Source organism: Dysidea avara, chromosome 5 (assembly GCF_963678975.1).
Source record: "Dysidea avara chromosome 5, odDysAvar1.4, whole genome shotgun sequence".
Classification (NCBI taxonomy): Eukaryota; Metazoa; Porifera; class Demospongiae; order Dictyoceratida; family Dysideidae; genus Dysidea; species Dysidea avara.
In genome coordinates, this window is record NC_089276.1 from 24,240,590 (window position 1) to 24,260,037 (window position 19,448).

General features: G+C 38.5%; 2 protein-coding genes and 1 pseudogene across 4 annotated transcripts in view; 2 read left to right on the forward strand and 1 right to left on the reverse strand.

Annotated features, from left to right (window-relative positions):
- Positions 1-289: 289 nt before the first annotated feature.
- On the reverse strand, positions 290-14,281 carry LOC136256943 (uncharacterized). The gene is made up of 2 exons (XM_066050013.1): positions 13,940-14,281; positions 290-2,891 (listed from the first exon to the last, which is right to left on the reverse strand). Exons 1-2 carry the CDS (start codon positions 14,200-14,202, stop codon positions 476-478), a joined length of 2,679 nt encoding a protein of 892 aa, XP_065906085.1. The 5' UTR covers positions 14,203-14,281; the 3' UTR covers positions 290-475.
- LOC136257119 (U4 spliceosomal RNA) lies at positions 11,660-11,777 on the forward strand (annotated as a pseudogene).
- Positions 14,195-19,448, forward strand: part of LOC136256945 (uncharacterized) — a 53,453-nt gene continuing 48,199 nt past the window's right edge. For 2 of the 3 annotated variants that reach the window (XM_066050016.1, XM_066050017.1), the window contains exon 1: positions 14,196-14,315. In XM_066050016.1, coding sequence (XP_065906088.1) covers positions 14,282-14,315 — 34 coding nt within the window. In that variant the 5' untranslated portion in view covers positions 14,196-14,281. Of the gene's footprint in view, positions 14,316-19,448 lie in introns of all 3 variants that reach the window. The other variant, XM_066050018.1, reaches the window with a different exon arrangement.

The following is a 19,448-nucleotide window of genomic DNA, read 5'->3' on the forward strand; positions in this document are numbered from 1 at the left end:
CGTTTGTGCTAAATAATTATAAGAGATCATATACAACAGAATCTGTAGAAGCAAACATGAACAGTCCATTTCATGGATGGTATGGGCCTGTCAAAGTTTGGCAGATTCGATTGCTTGCACAGAACTACTGGTAGGCCTCACTGATGAATTGAGGTCTATTTTTTTAAATATTATTGATATTTGCAACAATTATACACTTATGTATTTATTTCCTTATTAGTTGATTGTGTCTGTCATGTACTGAAAAACTGTATATACAGTACATACAAACAGCAATTACTAATTTTTGGGCAGAAAAATATACATTACTGGTGGGTTTTGTAGTTCGTTTGAGCAATACTTGCACCCCAAATAAACCATACACCCATCATAATAATCATATAGGTCCAAGATAAGATCTATGGAATGAACATGGAAAAATAATAAATCATGAATCCTGTGAAATTTACAAAAATATATTTGTACAACATTTATGTTACATGTTGAGTATTTCTTTGGCCCATTTTATAATCTCATCATTAGTAGGTAACTCTTTCACAACACTGCCCACTTCATATCCCATCTCCTGATATTCCTCTAATGATAGTTCTACTCGCTCACATAATATGTAAATACGTGCATTAGGTGTATAGAACATGTTGTTTGCTGACATGGGAACAAGGCCAGCACTGTCAGTCAAAGAACAGCTAGTAAATTGAAAGACATTAGGACTACCCATGATGCAAATATTGTTACTCCACACTTCATCCCAGCCTGATGCCCCAGGAACTTCCCTAGATGTTTGAAAACATCCTGCACAGTGACCATGGGGATTAGAGAATGAGTTTCTAATGGCATCTGGATAAATGAACAGGTTGTTACTACTGACCTTGGAGTGGCCTAAATAATACTTAGCTCCAGCATAAGCTATGACATTGTATGTGTCTGTGTAATAGCTAGAGCCATCATCGTGATCTATAGGCCAGTATGCTTGGTAGTTGGCAATAACCAAGTTTTGTGTAATGAAGTTTTCTGCTGGAGTCAAAGAGGCTGTTTTACCATCTCGTACTTTGGTTATATATGGTTGTCGATCCCAGCTGTTAAAAGGTCCATGTGCAAGAGTTTCACGTACAAAATTAAATATTAGATTATTCTTCATGAGATTTCCACCTCCAAAACCATCATTAAAGTTAATACCAGCTCTTGGTCCATTGAAGAACACATTTCCTATCAGTTCTGTCTCACAAGCTAGAGACTGTACATATGCACAAACTTGTTTACCAAACACTCCCACCTCATGGACAAGATTTCCTATCACTTTAGTACCTCTTGGTTGGTTACCATCAGTTCCATCTATTAACTGTGTACTGCCCACAGCAACTATTGCATTATCTCCCACCCACACAAATTCATTACCTTCAATCACTGCACCTCGTACATAGTTATTCAGTAATAATCCATTACCTCCAGGAGAGTAGAAAAGACAATTTGAAATGGTAACATTTTCTGCAGTTTCAACTACCACAGCTGCTCCCCTGTGTACAGTCCAGTCTCCTCCACTGGGAACTTCATAATCTGATAGAAAAGTGGTAGCACTGTGAGCAAATGTGATGTCATTAATTGCTATGTTCTTCACTGGATAGCTTTGGCTTCCTTTAATGGATAGTATCACTTCTAAATTAGTCCCTACAGCTTCAGTTGGAAGAGTACCATTAGGACTGAAGTAAAATTTATGTGTGTCATAATCAAGAAACCATTCTCCTGGAGAATCTAATTCCTCAAATATATTCTCTACATACCATTCATGACCACCTTTACAACCTCTGCCTTCTTGAAATCCACCATACGACCATCTCAAAGTATGGTCTTTGTCATTACGCGCATCCAGCTGAAACTGCCATCCACCCCAATGATGGCACTGAAAAGCATGAACTACTCCAGTAGACGGATTACTCCATGTCCTATTGGCTATACTAAGGTTACCAGGAAATTGCAGTCCAGTAGGAAGAGTAAAAGTGGAAGCTTGCCCTCCTTTAGGATTAGCAGTTCCCCAATAAGACTCTGGGGGATCAAACACAGATACAGAACCACCTATACCAATTCGAAAATACTGAAAATAACTATTGCTTCTGTTCGGACTTGTTATGTTAAGTTCTTTCCCAGGTTCCTTGGTAGCTGGTGGTAGCCATCTTTCTGCAGCTGGAACATACCCAGTAGGAACAGTGTGTAATCCACTAGTTTCTGGGTTACCATCTGGGTATCTAGCTCTCACTGCACGACGATTGTTGATAAACAATGAAGTGAAATTATTTGGTGACTGATCTGACAAATCTGCAACTACAATGTGTATCTTCTGGGAACTGAAACTTGACCCACTAACATCTCTGACTGGATTCCATTGACCATCCATTCTCAAGTAACACATCATTGGGTAAGTGTGTGATGAAGCATCATAATATGTAAACCCGTTACATTGTGTATTACGTACACAAGCTGTAGAGCACTCCTCTACACTTAACACTTTACCATAAAATAATGCCTCTTGCCTACTAGCTCCTGGTTCTAATTGTAAGTCAGCTATACCATCTAATCCTTGTTCTACTGGCTTCATCTCATTCTTATATTCTGTCCATGCAAGTTTATATAGTCTACCACCAGACAAGACCACCTCATCCCCACCCCATGGTAATATCATCAATTCATTATCTTCTGGACCAAGTTCTATGGTGGATTCTAGATAGTAAGTGGCACCTTTCAAATACATGGCTTTTGTCTGTCCCATTGGTGATGCCCTCAGTATAGATAATGCCTTGTCTATAGTCTTCACAGGATGAGACTGAAAACCTGGACTAGAGTCACTACCATGTTCAGGATCTACAAATACTTCATTTTCTGCTGACAATAGATCAGTTCTAGAAAGAAAATCATAACCACACAATAATTACAAATCAAATGGGTCCTACTTAATGGCTACGTGTATGCCTGTAGGCTTGACAAATATAGCTACTTTTGGAAATAATTCGTGTATCATACAGTATGGTAGTACTGTATATCAGGGATCATGCTGAACTGGGCTTTTCCAGCCAAAAATATCACCCTAAAACCAGCCTCAATTTCCCTTCATGACAACTTGGCAGCATTAGTTAGGCACAGCCAAGCCCAAAAATGTCTTCACAGATCAACCTCCAATCCTTCCAAAAAGTTTCTATGGAATTTTAAAAGTTTTCTATTTAACAGAATTATATACTAACTATCCGATGCCTTCAACTTGACAATGGATAAGGCTACAGGCTTGATTTCTTTACTGACCAATGTCGTTTCATCCCGAGATGTGCCTTTTTGCCAACCGCAGTATGTATAGTACATGCATCATGGACTTGCCTTTGTCTTCCTTGTGTCCCAGTTCTTTTTGCTGACAATGCAAGGTGTCAATTTATGATAGCATGATGTGGCTTCCCTGAGGCTGCTGTGTTGGCTAATCACCCGTATTTTCCATAGCAACTGGATTGATTGCAGAGATGCTTCTCGTATTGTTCATTTGTAATGCTGTGTAATGGGCAAAGCAAAACTGAAAACAAAGCGTAATGGCCACCTACCTTTCCCTTATGTTGGGGCACACGTTTTGACGCAAAATTACTTTTAGGCCATTCTTTCTTTTAATGCGGTATGTGCTGTCATAATTATGTTATTAAAAAGGTAACCAAATAAGTAGAAGGAAAAATTAGGAACTTTAAGCTGGATTAGGGATCAAAGTAGTGAAACAAGAGAATAGCTTAAAAGTGGTGAAACAGGGGAGATTGCCTATACCTATAGATGTACCAGTGGACATTCCTTCTACTTGCATACAGTGTATATATATATACAAGTACACAAAAGAATTGAAATGTTCAACTAGAGTAGGAACCCTAGCACATCAATAAAAAGTACTGAAACAAACTGGAGTAGTGCACGATATTAAATCACAGTAAAGCAATAAAGATACCATAACGGAAATGCACAGCAGGGATATAACACTTCTTATTGTTTTACTGTGATTTAATATCGTACACTACTCCAGTTACTTTTTATTGATATGCTATGGTCCCTACTCTAGTTGAAAATTCCAAAATTTTTGTGTACTTGTTTGTTAACTTTTTTTGTAAATAATTATTATGACTGGCGAACCCACGCATACTACATCTGAAATGGTGCCGTATGACCCAGCTTTATCAATTACTGTCTGAAAAGTGAAGTATCCATTGCGCTTCATTGTCAGCTACTGTATGTTCATCCTGTTACACAGCATTTTGAATCAAGAACTGTTCGAAAAGCACCTCTGCAATCCACGCATACTGAAAGAAAGAGATGGTGCCGCGCGCCCCAGTTACATCAATTATCATCTGAAAAGTGAAGTATCCATTACGCTTCGTTGTCGGCTATGGTCAACCCGATACACAGCAGTACGAATCAAGAACTGTTCGAAAAGTACCTCTGCAATCAAAGTAGCCACTATGAAAAATATGGACGATTTCCGTTACAAAGGGAACCATCACGTGCTACCGCCAAATTGCCACTTTTTGCTGTCAGCAAAGATGAATGGGACACAAAGGAGGACACTGGTAAGTCCATGAAGAATGCATTGTACGTACTGCGGTATGCCAAAAGGCACCTCTCGGGCTGAAGCAACGTTGAACAGTGAAAAAATCAAGCCCGTTGCCTTAGCCGTTATCGAATTACGCTTGTCTGAAGGCATCATTACCAAGTTTGGATTATTATTAGCACTTTACAGTGACCAGCACTGAAGGTCTGACAGCAACATATGTTGCAGCCTTAGGATTACCTAACCTAATTTCAGGGACTTAGACCTAATGACTTGACCTAGTGACTTGACTTACTGACTGATAAGGTGTAACAGAAAAGGGCCCAAGTAAGGGGAAAAAATGGATGGACATAAGGTTATGATTAAAAAAGGAAAAATAAACATATGGGAATGCAAATTTAAGGCAACATGGTGCAGCAGTGATTTGTACTAGAAATGCAATATTATATATAAATACTGAAATTTCCAGATGACAACACCAATATTTTCCTGATTTTCTGATGCAAAATCATATTAACAAGTATGCAGAAAAATTTTCAACTAGAGTAGGAATCATAACACATCGATAAAAAGTACTGAAACAAGCTGGAGTAGTGCACGATATTAATAACAGTAAAACAATAAGAAGTGTTACATGTGTATATCCCTACTGTGCATTTCCATTATGGTATTTTGAGCACAGTAGGGGTACTGTATAACACTTCTTATTGTTTTACTGTGATTCAATATCCTGCACTACTCCAGCTTGTTTCAGTACTTTTCATCGATGTGTTATGGTCCCTACTCTAGTTGAAAATTCCAAATTTTTCTGTGTACTTGTTTGTTAACTTTTTTTTGTAAATAATTATGACTGGTGAACCCACGCATACCACATCTGAAATGGCGCCGTGCACCCCAATTATCGTCTGAAAAGTGAAGTATCCATTACGCTTCATTGTCAGCTATGTTCAACCCGTTATACGCAGCATTTCGAATCAAGAACTGTTCGAAAAGCACCTCTGTAATCCACGCATACTGAAAAAAAGAAATGGTGCCACATGCTCCAGTTATATCAATTATCGTCTGAAAAGTGAAGTATCCATTACGCTTCATTGTCGGCTATGTTCAACCCGTTACACAGCAGTACGAATCAAGAACTGTTTGAAAAGCACCTCTGGTATCAAAATAGCCACTATGACAAATATGGACGATTTCCATTACGAAGGGAAGCCATCACGTGCAATCGCCAAATCGACACTTTTCACTGTCAGCAAAGATGATTGGGACACAAAGGAGGACATCGGTAAGTCCATGAAGAATGCATTGCATGTACTGCGGTATGCCAAAAGGCACCTATCGAGCCGAAGCAACGTCGAACAGTGAAAAAATCAAGCCCATAGCCTTAGCTGTTATCAAGTTACGGCATCAGTCAGTTACTCAGTCAGTCAGTAGAAAATTCCATTAAATTATTTTTTAAATTCCGTAGCAACTTGTTGAAAGTGTTTCGGATCTGAAAGCTTGTTTGGGCTTAGTTTCACCTAACCAATACTGTCGTCAGGGGAAATTGAGGCTGTTTTTTTGGGTGATATTATTTCGTGGGCCACACCTACTCCTTTGTGGTCCCTACTATATAGTACAATAACAGTACTATCGTACTGTATGATAGATGGCTGACAACTTTTGATGCTATTTAACAGTAGCAGTCTTTTCACTGCTGCACCATGTTGCCTTAAATTTGCACTCCCATATGTTTGCAATACATTATTTCCTTTTTATCATAATGTCATGTCCCTTCTTCTACAGACAAAGTTGGTAATGTCAATCAGTCAGTCAGTCAGGCAGTAGAAAATTCTGTTAAATACAGGTAAAAAAAAATTAAATTCCACAGCAACTTGTTGAAAGAATTTTGGGTCGATCTGAAAGCTTGTTTGTGCTTAGTTTTACCTAACCAATACTGCCTCATCATTGTCAGGGAAAATTAAGGCTGGTTTTTAGGTGATGTTATTTTGTGGGCCACACCTACTCCTTTGTGGTCTCTACTATACAGTACTATAGTACTGTATGATATATATGGAAGTGGTTACTGAACCGAAAGGTTTTATTTTCGCATCTAGTAGTTTCCCTGAGCATTCGACTTTAGTGGACATGTCTAGTAGTTACCCTGAGCATTCGACTTTAGGGAACGCGTCTATAGTATGTTCAGAATCCTGAAAAACAGCTAAAAATTAAAAGTGGATTTTTCTCAACAGAGTTAACATTTCAGCCAACCAGATGATTATTGGTAACAGCAAAGGTGTCAACAACAGACATGTACGGTTTGGCTTCATTACAAGTTCAGGAAAGGGCTGTAATGGACACTGTACTTATATGGCTTCCCCATAGGAAATGTATTGTGAAAACTTTGATTGGCCGTAAATATTATGTCAAACATTTGAACAAAAAGATTTCAAAATATTTTTAGCGGATCAAGCAGTACTACAAATGAGCCAAATTTCAAGATCATGTGTAATTGCATCCATGAGATATTAAATGTTTTTGAGGATTCAGCTCAACGGGAACGTACTATAGTAGTTGCCCCGAGCATTCAACTTTAGGGGACGCATGTAGTAGTTGCCCCAAGCATTCGACTTTAGGGGATGCGAAAAGTAGTGTTAGGGTCGGGTTCAGCTTTGGTTTCTTCTTCACCTTCAGGCTACGTTCTTCTTACTATATACTGAGACTACTACTTGAGTAACATTTATAAGATAGAAAAGTAGGGGAGGTGGGTAGCTAGCAGCAGTAGCACAGTGGTTAGTATGCCTGCCTAGAGCCCCAGTAGTCAAGGGTTCAAGCCCCTGCTGAGTTTTGTGGTGGTTTTTTTTCCCCGTTTAGTGACCCTTTTTTGTCTAAGTTTTACTGTCGGTTCAATAGCCAGTATAACCTCAGTTCAGTATCCACTGCCTATATATATCTAATCCGAAATAGCCAAGCTGTAAAAAAAGAATGCGGCCCTCAGAAAGGCTATGGTGAAAAAAGATGTGAAATCCGAGATGGCGGCCAAGAAATGGCACATAATTCACCTGAATTGTTATTATTAAAATTTTTACCATTAACCTACCATCACAGCCATTTCTTGGCCGCCACCTTGGATTTCACATCTTTTTTCACCATAGCCTTTCTGAGGGCCGCACTCTTTTTTTTTTACAGCTTGGCTGTTTTGGATTAGATTTCACTTCTTTTTGTATTTGTATACCCCAAAGCCGGCCTATGGCCAACTTTAGGGCTTTTTAACCTATCATTTTTTTCTTTACCACAGGAAGAAGAAAAGATGAAGCAGGGTGATTTCTTTGTAGCTGAACTGTCTACAAGGTGATCCTTCTAGCTGATCTCTCTACCGGATGACTTGTTTGTAGCTGAACTCTCTACAGGGTGATTTGTTTGTAGCTGAACTCTCTACAAGGTAACTTCTTCTAGCTGATCTTTCTGCAGGGTGATTTGTTTGTAGCAGAACTTTCTACTGGGTGATTTGTTTGCAGCTGAACTCTCTTACATGGTGCAACTGAACTCTCTACAAGGTAACTTCTTCTAGCTGATCTCTCTATAGGGCAATTTGTTTGTAGCTGAATTCTCTACAGGGTGATTTGTTTGCAGCTAAACTCTCTACATGATGGTTTCTTTGTAGCTGAACTCTCTATTAGGTACCTTCTTCTAGCTGATCTGACTACAGGGTGACTTATTTGTAGCTGAATTCCCTACACAATAACTTGCAATGTAATATAATTGAGTAAATTATAAACGCAGCTGAATGCTTTATTAGGGTGATTGTTCTATTAGAGTATCTCGATCTCGCATTTGCTACACGTAGTTGCCTTTCGAATCATAACTCAGTGGTTTGTAATCTGATTCTTCTGTACTACTGCAAGGACTTTCTATGATGATTATTCCAGCTACATACTGATTTTCAGCTCGTTGCTCTAAGCGGTTTGCCTGGTAGACACGAAAACTAATTTGTTATTCATAAAATCGATCGCGTAATTTTGACATAGGTTGGGTTTTGTGTCATATCTCCATGGTCTTTATCCCGATTCCTTTCAAACCACAAAAAGACACTCCTACGATGGTTGCTCCATCTACATATCAATTTTTAACTGATTCCTCCAAGGGGTTTACCCTGTAGGCGTGGCAGACCTTCGACCTTATTTTACGCAAATAATCGGTCATAACTCCGTGAATGTTCATCGGATTCTTACCAAAGTTGGTACGGAGATCCGCCTTAATGAGCCCTTTAAGTGTGCTAAATTTCAGCCCAATCCGAGCACGCATCCGTGTTTTATGGCGAATTTTGCGAAATGTGCGAAATGAAGAAGAAATTAAAACGAAATTTTGATCGCTCGTATCTCGGAAATGGCTGGAGCGATTTTCTTCAAATTTGGTATGTAGACTCCCCTAACTGGCCGGCACGTCTCTAGCAAATTTGGTTCCAGGAGCACAGAGCTACATAGGAGTGAAAATTGCGTTTTCCAGTGTGGCGCGCCGACTTCTTGGGCCGCACGACACACTACCGTGTGTCTTGATAGTTGATACTAGTATTTTTAAAAATTGTTAATTTAAAAATGAAGTAGGGATCTATGCAATAAAAAGTAGTGAAACAAGAGATGAATGAGCATAGCTCAGTGGGAAGTCCCTACTTTGGTACGTTGGACAATGTACCAAAGTAGGGACTTCCCACTGAGCTATGCTGTAACACCATCATTCATCTCTTGTTTCACTACTTTTTATTGCATAGATCCCTACTTCATTTTTAAATATCATTTTTAAATTAACAATTTTTAAAAATACTAGTTTCAGAAATCCAGCTCTGAAATAATTCTGTGGTGTCTAAATATGCTTGACAAGCATTGATATGGAAAATTAACGACTCGATACGGTTTTGTTGAATGAAGAAGAAGACAAGCAGCCTGATTGAAGATAAAAGAAATGACAAGGCGCAGACCACTGGTGAATTTGTTATTGTGGCATAAAATAGTGACCGTGCGCTGCTTCGTTTGGCCTCTAGCCTTGCGACTGTGGTCAGTGAGTAGTGAGGCAGTGAGTGAGACTAAAATTTGAGTTTTGGCAATTTTTAAAAATTCTATATCCGGCCACCTGCAAGTGTTTTGTTATATTTAATGCTGTATTATGTATTATATGGACTAGTACTATATCTGTTAAGGTGATTTTTGTCGCTTAAAATGTCTCTAGGATGATTTTTGAAGGCAGAATTTTGGGCGGTGCACAAAATTTTCGAGGGGATCCCTACTTAAACGGTATGGTAATATATATATATACACTGTATATATATACTAGGTAAATACATAGATGGAAATTTTAAAATGGGGAATTGGAATTTGTAAGGTAGTAATGTAAACCACAAACCCATTATTCTCCTTTGTTAATATTTCTTTCAAGACAGATTGCATGATTACAGAATACCATGCAGGCATCATGATAGCCACTGCAGAAGATTAAGATGTTGTGATATAGATGATACCTAAATTGCTACTGTATATATAAGTCATAACGACATCATGATGGGGATACAATGCAAGAATATTGCTTACACCAAGTAGCTATATGTCTCAGTGTATGAAACGCTATACCAGCTAACAACCTGTGCAATAGAAAAGATAGCACATAAAATTTGTTTACAACTCTTATGAATGTAGGTTCTGCATGTCTGTGACTGCAATTAAGATTGGTTAGACTAATGGAAGGTTGGTACAGAATACACTGTACAACTGATTACCACCAGAATGAGCTACCAGAAAACTGCTGCCTTCTTCATGCATGTTTGCATTTGCATGTACATGCACACACACACACACACACACACACACACACACACACACACACACACACACACACACACACACACACACACACACACACACACACACACACACACACACACACACACACACACACACACACACACACACACACACATGCATATACGCATGTACACACTACCCACATCCTTACAAGAATACTGACAAGCTATGCAATAAGACCAAAGTAGGAATTAAATGTACACTAGTATACTGTAGCAGCAGGTCTAGGCATCTAGGCAACCTTCCTTGTTTCATTAATTTTACTGTATGTCTATGATCCCTACTCAAATGCAAAATCCCTAATTTTTCTTTGTACTTGTTTTGTTTATTATGTATAAGTGTATATGAGTGTATATTATCCTCTGGTAACATATATACGAGGTATACCTCTTAGCAGATAACTAGTACATGACCCTTACTATTAATATTCACATTTAGCACACAGAATGGCAGAGCCTACACAATGGCTTTTGTGCTCATGTTTTTTTGCAAAGTGGCTACTGACACCAACCAGTCAGTATGAGTAAGTGCCACCCACAAGCTATTGACACTAACCAAATAACACATTAGTGACTAGTTGTATGAAGGTAAGTTTTTGGTGAGTTCAAGGCAAGCTAGAGTTGGAAGAAACCCTAATACACCTCAAACTCATCAAAAAGTTACTTTTATAAAGACAGGAAATGAGGGAAAGAAGCACAGCTGGCAGCGGTAGCTCAGCGGTTACAAACCTTGGCTAGACATTGGGTCAGTTGACCATTTAATTTCTTTTTGGTCTAAGTTTTTGGCCCACTGGTGCCAATAGCACTGTAATCTTAGTTGTACTATGTCTATGCTTTCATGTGTACTTGTTTTTGCAATCTAGTAAGCACTCTTGTGCAGTCTTTTGACAAATCAGATAAGGTCACTCTAAATAAATTCTCTGTTTCCCGTCCTCTTCTCAGGAATATTTACATGTGGGCGGTCCATTTCCACTATATGAGATTGGCAGCATTTCAAGCCATTATTTACCTGGGAACAGCCATGGCAAACTGCCTACTGTAATAACATTTTCAGCTTGTACCTTCATCTTTTACATTGCAGGAATAACACAAATATGAAATAGTGCCAACATGTACACTGACAAGTGAATTCCATGATGTACAGCTAACTACAGATTAGGCCACTCCAAATAAATGCTATGTTTCCCGTCCACCGCCCGCATCTGTTTACATTTCTATAAGTTCCAATATTCCATTATTTTCTGGTTTTTCATGCATACTGTACAGGTTCAGTAAAACTTGTGCAGTGGTAGTACCGTAGCCAGTGAGGTGTGGTTATTGCTAATTGAAAAAAACCCTGATCTTCTAAGGTTGCTTCACTGAAATTGATACATCAGGACACACAATAGTGTGTCATGCGGCCAAGTACAGCTAGTGCAGACAATTAAGTATGTACTTTACAGGAACCAAGAAAACGCTTTTTTTCATGTATTCATAGCTCAATAGTTCCTGAACAGAAATTAACCAGTTTTGCTGCGGAAACTCACTCGGGGTATAACACCTCATATTCCAAATTTGAGTTGAATCCGCCCAGCCATCACTGAAATATGCGCCTTCAAATTATTTTCTTCATGTTTTTCTTCATCTTCTGACTTCTTTTTGCTCCACTCGTTATAACTCGTGCATTCTTTAGTCGATTGACTTCAATTATGGAGAGCTGTAATAGCATAGTGCAGCACATTTACAGTCCAATTTTTGTACAGATCGAACTAAGAACAATGGAATTATGCACGATTTTGACAATTGCAAAAGCAGTTTGTTATCATGCCTGCAGGATAATCCGCTTGATAGAATAACTTGAAAATTGGTCTGAACATGAAGTTACTATCGTAGTGCAAACCTTTTGTGGTTTGAAAGTACTGAGAGTATTAGCTAAGGAGATATAAAGCAAAACCAAACATGTGGAAAAAAAAGCAAGATTGAGATACTCTATTAGAACAGTCACTGAGAAGTAAAAAACGTGTGCAAAAAATGTCGGAAAAATTTCTCTAGGTTTCAAACCAGGAACCTCCACACCTATATACCCTTGAAGTGCTCAGAAAAAAAAAAATGTGTGCTCTATTAGAGTACTACAAAAATTATGAAAATAGCCTATATCAAGTGTGTTGTGCAGCCAAGTACAGCCAAGTACAGCCAATGCGGGCAGGCGACATACTCATTTTACGGAACCAAAAAAATGCTGTTTTCATGTATCCATAGCTCGATAGTGCTTGAACAGTAATTAACCATTTCTGCTGTGGAAACTTCCTCAGGGTAGGGCATCTCCTAATTTTGAGTTGAATCTGCCCAGCTATCATTGGGATATACGCACCTTCAAAATTTGTCTTGTGTATTTCAGTTCTTCGTAAATACATATAGCCACGCAGTCTTTGTAGTAAAGGGAAAAAAGTTAAAGGAAGTATCAAGGCCAACCATAGGCTGGCTTTGGAACTTGCAATTACACGATATCCGCACAAAAATAGCTAAGCTGTGAAGAGGTGCGGCCTTAAAAAGCCTGGGTGAAAAAAGTTGTGAAATCAAAGGTGGCGACCAAGAAATGGCTAAATAGCATTAACATCATTGCAGCCATTACTTGCAAGGGCGTAGGGAGGGGGGTTCCAAGGGGTCCAGGAACCCCCCTCCCCCCCCCCCCCCACTGTAAAATTTAGACTGAGTTTACAGCAGGACCCTAATACACCATTTTAATAGTGTGGCAGGACAAAATGAGTGAGTAATATATATATATAGTGTATGACACAGCACAACAATTTATAAAGCTTGCATTCTATCAGGGAAGGATTTACAGAGGTAACATGAGCCCTGTTAAAAAGATTGATATACTCCAATAGAGCAGTCAAGTATATACTCTAATAGAGTAGTCAGGTATAGAGCAGTCAAGTATACTCTAATAGAACATGCATCTAAATATCCATATGTTAAGGAACTTCATTAGTGGAGTTTTCAGACATTCTAACACATGCAAAACCGAGCATGACCTTATATATATATATTGCTACAGCTTTGGTGTGCAGTGTTTTAAAGATATAGAACTCCAGTAATTTATAACTAATTGGGCATGCAAAATGAATCCATGCTTTGCACATTTGTAGTTATAATGTTTTGATTATAAGTCATTCCATTTGTATCAGTGGATTCATGGTTCCAATCCTATACCAGTGGGATAACTATCACTTACAAATGTCTAATTTATTACGTGTGACCGACTCTCTATGTGTAGTAATGCTGTCTGTTTCCACACAGGGGCACTTATATGCATTAAAATTAATGTACTATTTTTTGCATAAAATAATAGCAATTTGCTGAGTTTTGATTCATTAAACTATTGAAAGTCTCAGCAGCTGGGGGCTGCGCCCCCAGCACAGACCCTACTTCTGGTAACTCAATATGCTGTTGGAACCCCCCTTCAAAAACCTGGCTACGCCCCTGACTTGGCCACCACCTTTGCTTGTTTCATTTCACCCAGGCTTTTTAAGGCCGCACCTTTTTTGTGCGGATTAAAGATAGCCAACGCTTACCTTCTACTATCTTTGTCACTGTTTCCAGAATATTTTGATACGTTACATTTCTCTAGATTGACAGCATCGTACACGGATAGAAACGCTCCCTGAGACGGAAGAAGCTTTTTTGCATATTCCCATATCAGTTCTGCCAAGTCGCACTCAATGTCAGGATCATAGGACACTTGTTGAGAATCACTGGAGCCATCCACAAACGTCGATAACGTGGTGAAGACCACTACAGCAGCGCTTAGAAACGGAATGCTCACACAAGCTCTCATAATTGTAATGCGAACCGATTGTGGGTTTTGATGAAAGAAGCGGGCGCCACGAGGGAAGTGTCGGCTCCTGACCACCAAAATGGTATCTCAGAAAGTGCAACCTCGACTGCAAGGTTAGCAATAATTAATTTTGGTGCATGCATGCCGGTAGAATAAGGTAAATGAGGGTAATTCCGGACACTCTTTAGTAAAATCGCTATAACACTGCACTCACAACGAGTTAAAACAAACACTAGGAATCGTTTTAAAGCCTATCTCATGGTGCATCTGCAGTACAAATTTTGTTTCGATACCATCAACTGCTGAGGAGTTATGAGCCGAAATTTAAAAGCGTGTAAAAATGCAACATGCGGCTAATTCCGAACACTTCGAATAACAAGCAAGTAGTGCCTTCTACAGGTTATACAAATCCTCTTTGAAGTATGGAGACTAAAGTACCACTCATCTGCAGCTTATAAATCAAGTAGAAAGTTCATACCCTTTGGGAGAAAGCAGCAGTGCGTATTTTTAAAAGTTTATGTAATTCGCGAATGTTTTTTTCAATTCAATTATTAGCTTTATAGTGCAATGTTACCTCGAATGTTACAGGTGTACATGGTTGCACAACAATAAAAGTGAGTTTGTATACAATTGCACTAAAGGTAATCTGGCAAGTACCAGATCCCATTTCTTAAATTAAGTACTTATCATTACTTATATAATTACAATTAGCTGCTAAATGTATCAAAGTTAGGTGGCTTGGGATGTTTGGAGCAGATGCTACAAGGACATGTAAAATGGAAACTATGCTGGTTGTCTGGATCGAAGTTTCTCATAAAATGCTGCCATAGGATTTTAGTTAGTTGAAATTTAATGGTAACAAAGGGTTGAGTTAGGTCAATTACTGGTAAGCTGTTGAAGGTTTGAGGAAGTCTGTTGAAGTAGAAGTTTCTTTGTTGATTAGACGTAAAAACATGTTCAAGTTTGTTACTGGAAGAAGACCTAGTAGAATGATGGCAGAATTTGATGAAGGTCTGGATGTTGAAATGATCAGATGGATTTTGAATTGATTTTATGAAAAACAGAATGTCACACTGGTCATAAATATACATTAATGGTAGTAGGTTGAGCTTGACAAGGCGAGTTTTATAATCAGAAACATAATCGTTGAGGATGTATTTGGTAGCTCGGCACTGTATTCTTTCAAGAGCAGAGATATCTTGGATAAGGTAGGGATGCCACAATGGGGAACAATACAGGAGCTGAGACCTTACTAGTGCTATGTACAGAGTTCTTTTAGTTGTAGTGTTAATAGAATGGCTGAATGTACGTCTAAGCAATCCTAGAGTTCGATAAGCTTTGGATGAAATGTGGTGATAGTGGTTTCTCCAGGACAGGTCGGTAGATAGAATGATACCAAGGTCACGATGGGTGTTACTAGATATTATCGAGGAATCGTCAATGTTGTAAGAAGTTGGGAACTTTGTATTAAAGGAGAGGTGAATAAATTTCTTAGTGTTAAAAGATAGGTTTGAGTCTTGAGACCAGTCAAATAAGGAGTTGAGGTCATCCTGGAGTTTGATGGAATCAAGTAGTTCAAAAATGAGTTTGTAGCATTTAGTGTCATCTGCAAAAGATAAAGCATTGGAGTGATGAATGGATAGATACAAATCGTTAATGAAAACTAAGAACAAAAGTGGGCCAAGGATGCTCCCCTGGGGTACACCTGATAAAACTGGAAGTAGAGTTGAGTAGGAACCATTGAGTTGTACACATTGGTATCTATTATAGAGATATGATTTGAACCACCACCACAGGTTGCCAGTAATGCCAATTTGCCACAATTTTAAGAGTAGTTCATTGTGAGGAACTCGGTCGAAAGCTTTGGAAAAATCTAAATAGATTACGTCTGTTTGGGTTTTGTGCTCATAAATATCTTTGAGGAAGATAAGAAGTTGTTGCAAAGTTGAGCGCCCTTTCATGAATCCAAATTGTGAGGTAGAGATACGACTAGAAATAGATTTTGTAACTTTTTCATGAATGATATGTTCGAGTACCTTGGACACAATGCAGAGTAGGGATATAGGTCTATAATTAGTAACACAATTTTTGTTGCCAGCTTTGAAAATAGGGGTGATGCAATGTATCTGCCATTCGGAAGGAAGACAACAATGGTAAATGGCACATGAAAATAAATAGTATAAAGGTTTGGTTAAAACAATAGCACAGTTTTTTTAGGACAGCAGGACTAATTCCATCAATACCAGTCGCCTTTGAAGAGTCAAGAGATAGTAAAGCAGTGTGGACTTCGTCTTCAGTGATATTGATGGAGTCAATGGTAGAATTTGTAGAAGACATGTCCTCAGATAGAGGTAAGGAGTAGGTACTCTGAGAGAACACCGAGTAAAAGTACCTGTTGAACAAAGTAGCTTTATCAATGTCATGGGTGGCAGAACTATCATCAAAGAAGACTGTAGCAGGGATAGAAGCAGATTTAGTGCATGCTGATATATTTTTGAGTCATTACTGAAGGCAAAATTGTGGACTAGATTTGCTTCAAAGTTGGCCTTGGCTTGTTGGATGCTGTTTTGGGGGTTATCTTCTGCTGTTTTTTATATGATTCAAATTGTGATCAGTAGGATGAGATTTGTATTTCTTTCGTAGAGTCTGAAGACACTTAATCTGATGGCGTATATTTGAAGTGTACCATTTAGGAAACTGAGAAGAGCTGGTTCTAATTTTAGGAATAAACAGGTCCATTCCCCTAGTGATATTGTTCTTGATAAAGAGCCAGATAGAGTCTATGTCAGATAGTTGTTCACAGGTAGTATAGTCAATATGAGATAGATAATTGATGAGGCCAGGATAATTGGCTTTAGAGTAATCAAAGATAACTAGTGGAGTGTGTGAGGGTATATGGTCTGCATGTGACTTAACACTTAAGGTGACAATAAAGTGATCAGATGATATCAGTTGGTAATGGGGATGAATAGATATGTTGTACTCAGTATCTTCATTGTTAGTGATTATTAAGTCCAGAGTATTTCCTTGATTGTGGGTTGGCTCATCAACCAGTTGAAAGAGGTTTAGCTGAAACAGTAAGTCACAAAATTTGTTAGATTTTGGTGAGGAACCACTATAAGTGGTCCAGTTGACATCAGGGAGATTGAAGTCTCCCAAGAGAATAATTGGACTTGATTCATTGACTAGGTTGGTAAGATATCTATGCAGCAATTCATGGTAAGTATTGGAGGAATGTAAACAACACTGATCATAAATGGATTTGATGTAGAGATGAGAACAGTTAGGATTTCAACATGAGGTGGGGATGACAATTGACTACTTGTTTTCTTAGTATTTCAACCGAACAGCTGCTGAAAAATTGACTGCCACTCCGCCTGTGCTGCATGGATTCTTATGATTTTTAGTATGCAATTAGCCAAGAGTATGATCTTCATATAAATCTTTGAAAATCAAAAATATGAGCTTGGGCTGCCTGGTTAGATAAACATTTTCAAAGTTTTTGGACAAAACTACTCGTGATTACGCTAAAAATACGTGTCAAACTTCAAGGTGGAATAACGGATTCGTTTCAATTTTGGTTTGTAGATAGGCCATAGGACACTGCATTAGCATGCCAAATTATAGGCCCAGGGATTCTACCATTGTTGAGAACGATCTAAGTGTCCGGAATTACCCGCACTTACCTTACCTTAGGGAGAAGGTTTTGGGTAAGTTAGTGTAACTGAATTAGAAAGATCGAGATTTTCCCGTAAATGATAATAGAAGGATATGCATACCGAAAACATTCTATGTATTTATCATGTAATTTGTATCTACTGCATGTGTGTAAAAGTAGATGCATATAAAAACTCCTTTCCATATTTATGGATATGGAATCAACTTGATAACATTGTCCAAACTTCATCACTTGACTTACTTAATAATCATTTAAATCTGCCTTAGTTATCAAATCAAATGGTACAGTAGTACCGTTTGAGTAGGGATTGCAGTGAACCTTTCGTGCGCCGCCCAAAATTCCGCCTTTAAAAATCGCCCTAGAGACATTTTACATTACCAAAATCACCTTTACGGAATAGTACTAGTCCATTATAATACATGAAACAGCATCAATGCAACAAAACACTTACAGGTGGCCGGATATAAAATTTTTAAAAATCTCCAAAACTCGAATTTTAGCCTCACTGCCTCACTCACTGACCACAGTTGCAAGGCTAGAGGCCAAACGAAGCAGCGAATGGCCACCATTTTATGCCACAATAACAAACTCACCAGTGGGATGTGCCTTTTGGGGTTCCGATGAGTGTAGGTCCTCTGCGCCTTGTCTCTTCTTTCATCTTCAATCAGGCTGCTTGTCTTCTTCTTCATACAACGAAACCATATCCAGACGTTAATTTTCCATTTCAACACTTTCTTTAAGCAGCATAATAGACGCCGCAAGATTATTTAAGGCGCTTAGACTATGCTACTGTACGGAGGTCCTGGTACTAGATAGCTACCTGTATCTTCACGATATGTCACAAGATCAAATAATAATAATAATCACGCCCATTCTTTACTCTACGCATTATCGATCTATCGATTGAAACCACAATGACACACCCCTTTTACACTAGGTGACAGAATAGCTAGTCAGTGACCACACACCTTCAAGTTGGAAGGCTGACTCTAATAATGGATTGAAATCACGATGACCACGCCCCGTTTGGGCAAGCACACATCTTTGCAAACTGACTCAAGATACTCTAATACAGCGGTCACCCTAATAGAATAGTCACATGTTTATAGCTAGCTGTATGCTTTAAGCTTAACAAAAATTAAACAAACTAGTATATTAAAAATTATAAATTTAAAAATGAAGTAGGGATCCAAGCGATAAAAAGTAGTGAAACAAGAGATGAACAATAATAGGTTACGCCCATTTCATATAAAGTAACACCGTCTTCTAACAAGGCGCCATAACTTCTGCGTACTGTGGTTGACAGACACAAGGTTTGGTGTATCAGATTCCTCGATGAAAGACAATTCAATTCATGTGTAAGTTCTTTGTGTAGTAATGAAGGGGAAGCTAAAAAGGAGCCTTGTACTGTGAAATTTACGTGTTCAGAATGCCTGTAAAAACACATGTTTTTCAACATATCTCTGTAAACTAATCTGTTTAACAATTTGTACAGTCGGAGTCTTATTAAGCATCCTTCACTGCATAGAATGATACCAAATTTATCGAATTTGGTTGAGGATAACAA

Coding starts and splice junctions, on each gene's coding strand:
- LOC136256943 (XM_066050013.1), bottom strand. CDS start 14,202: ATGAGAGCTTGTGTGAGCATTCCGTTTCTAAGCGCTGCTGTAGTGGTC. Junction 2,892..13,939: donor AGTGACAAAGATAGTAGAAG/GTAAGCGTTGGC, acceptor TTTTCTTTCTAG/AACTGATCTATTGTCAGCAG.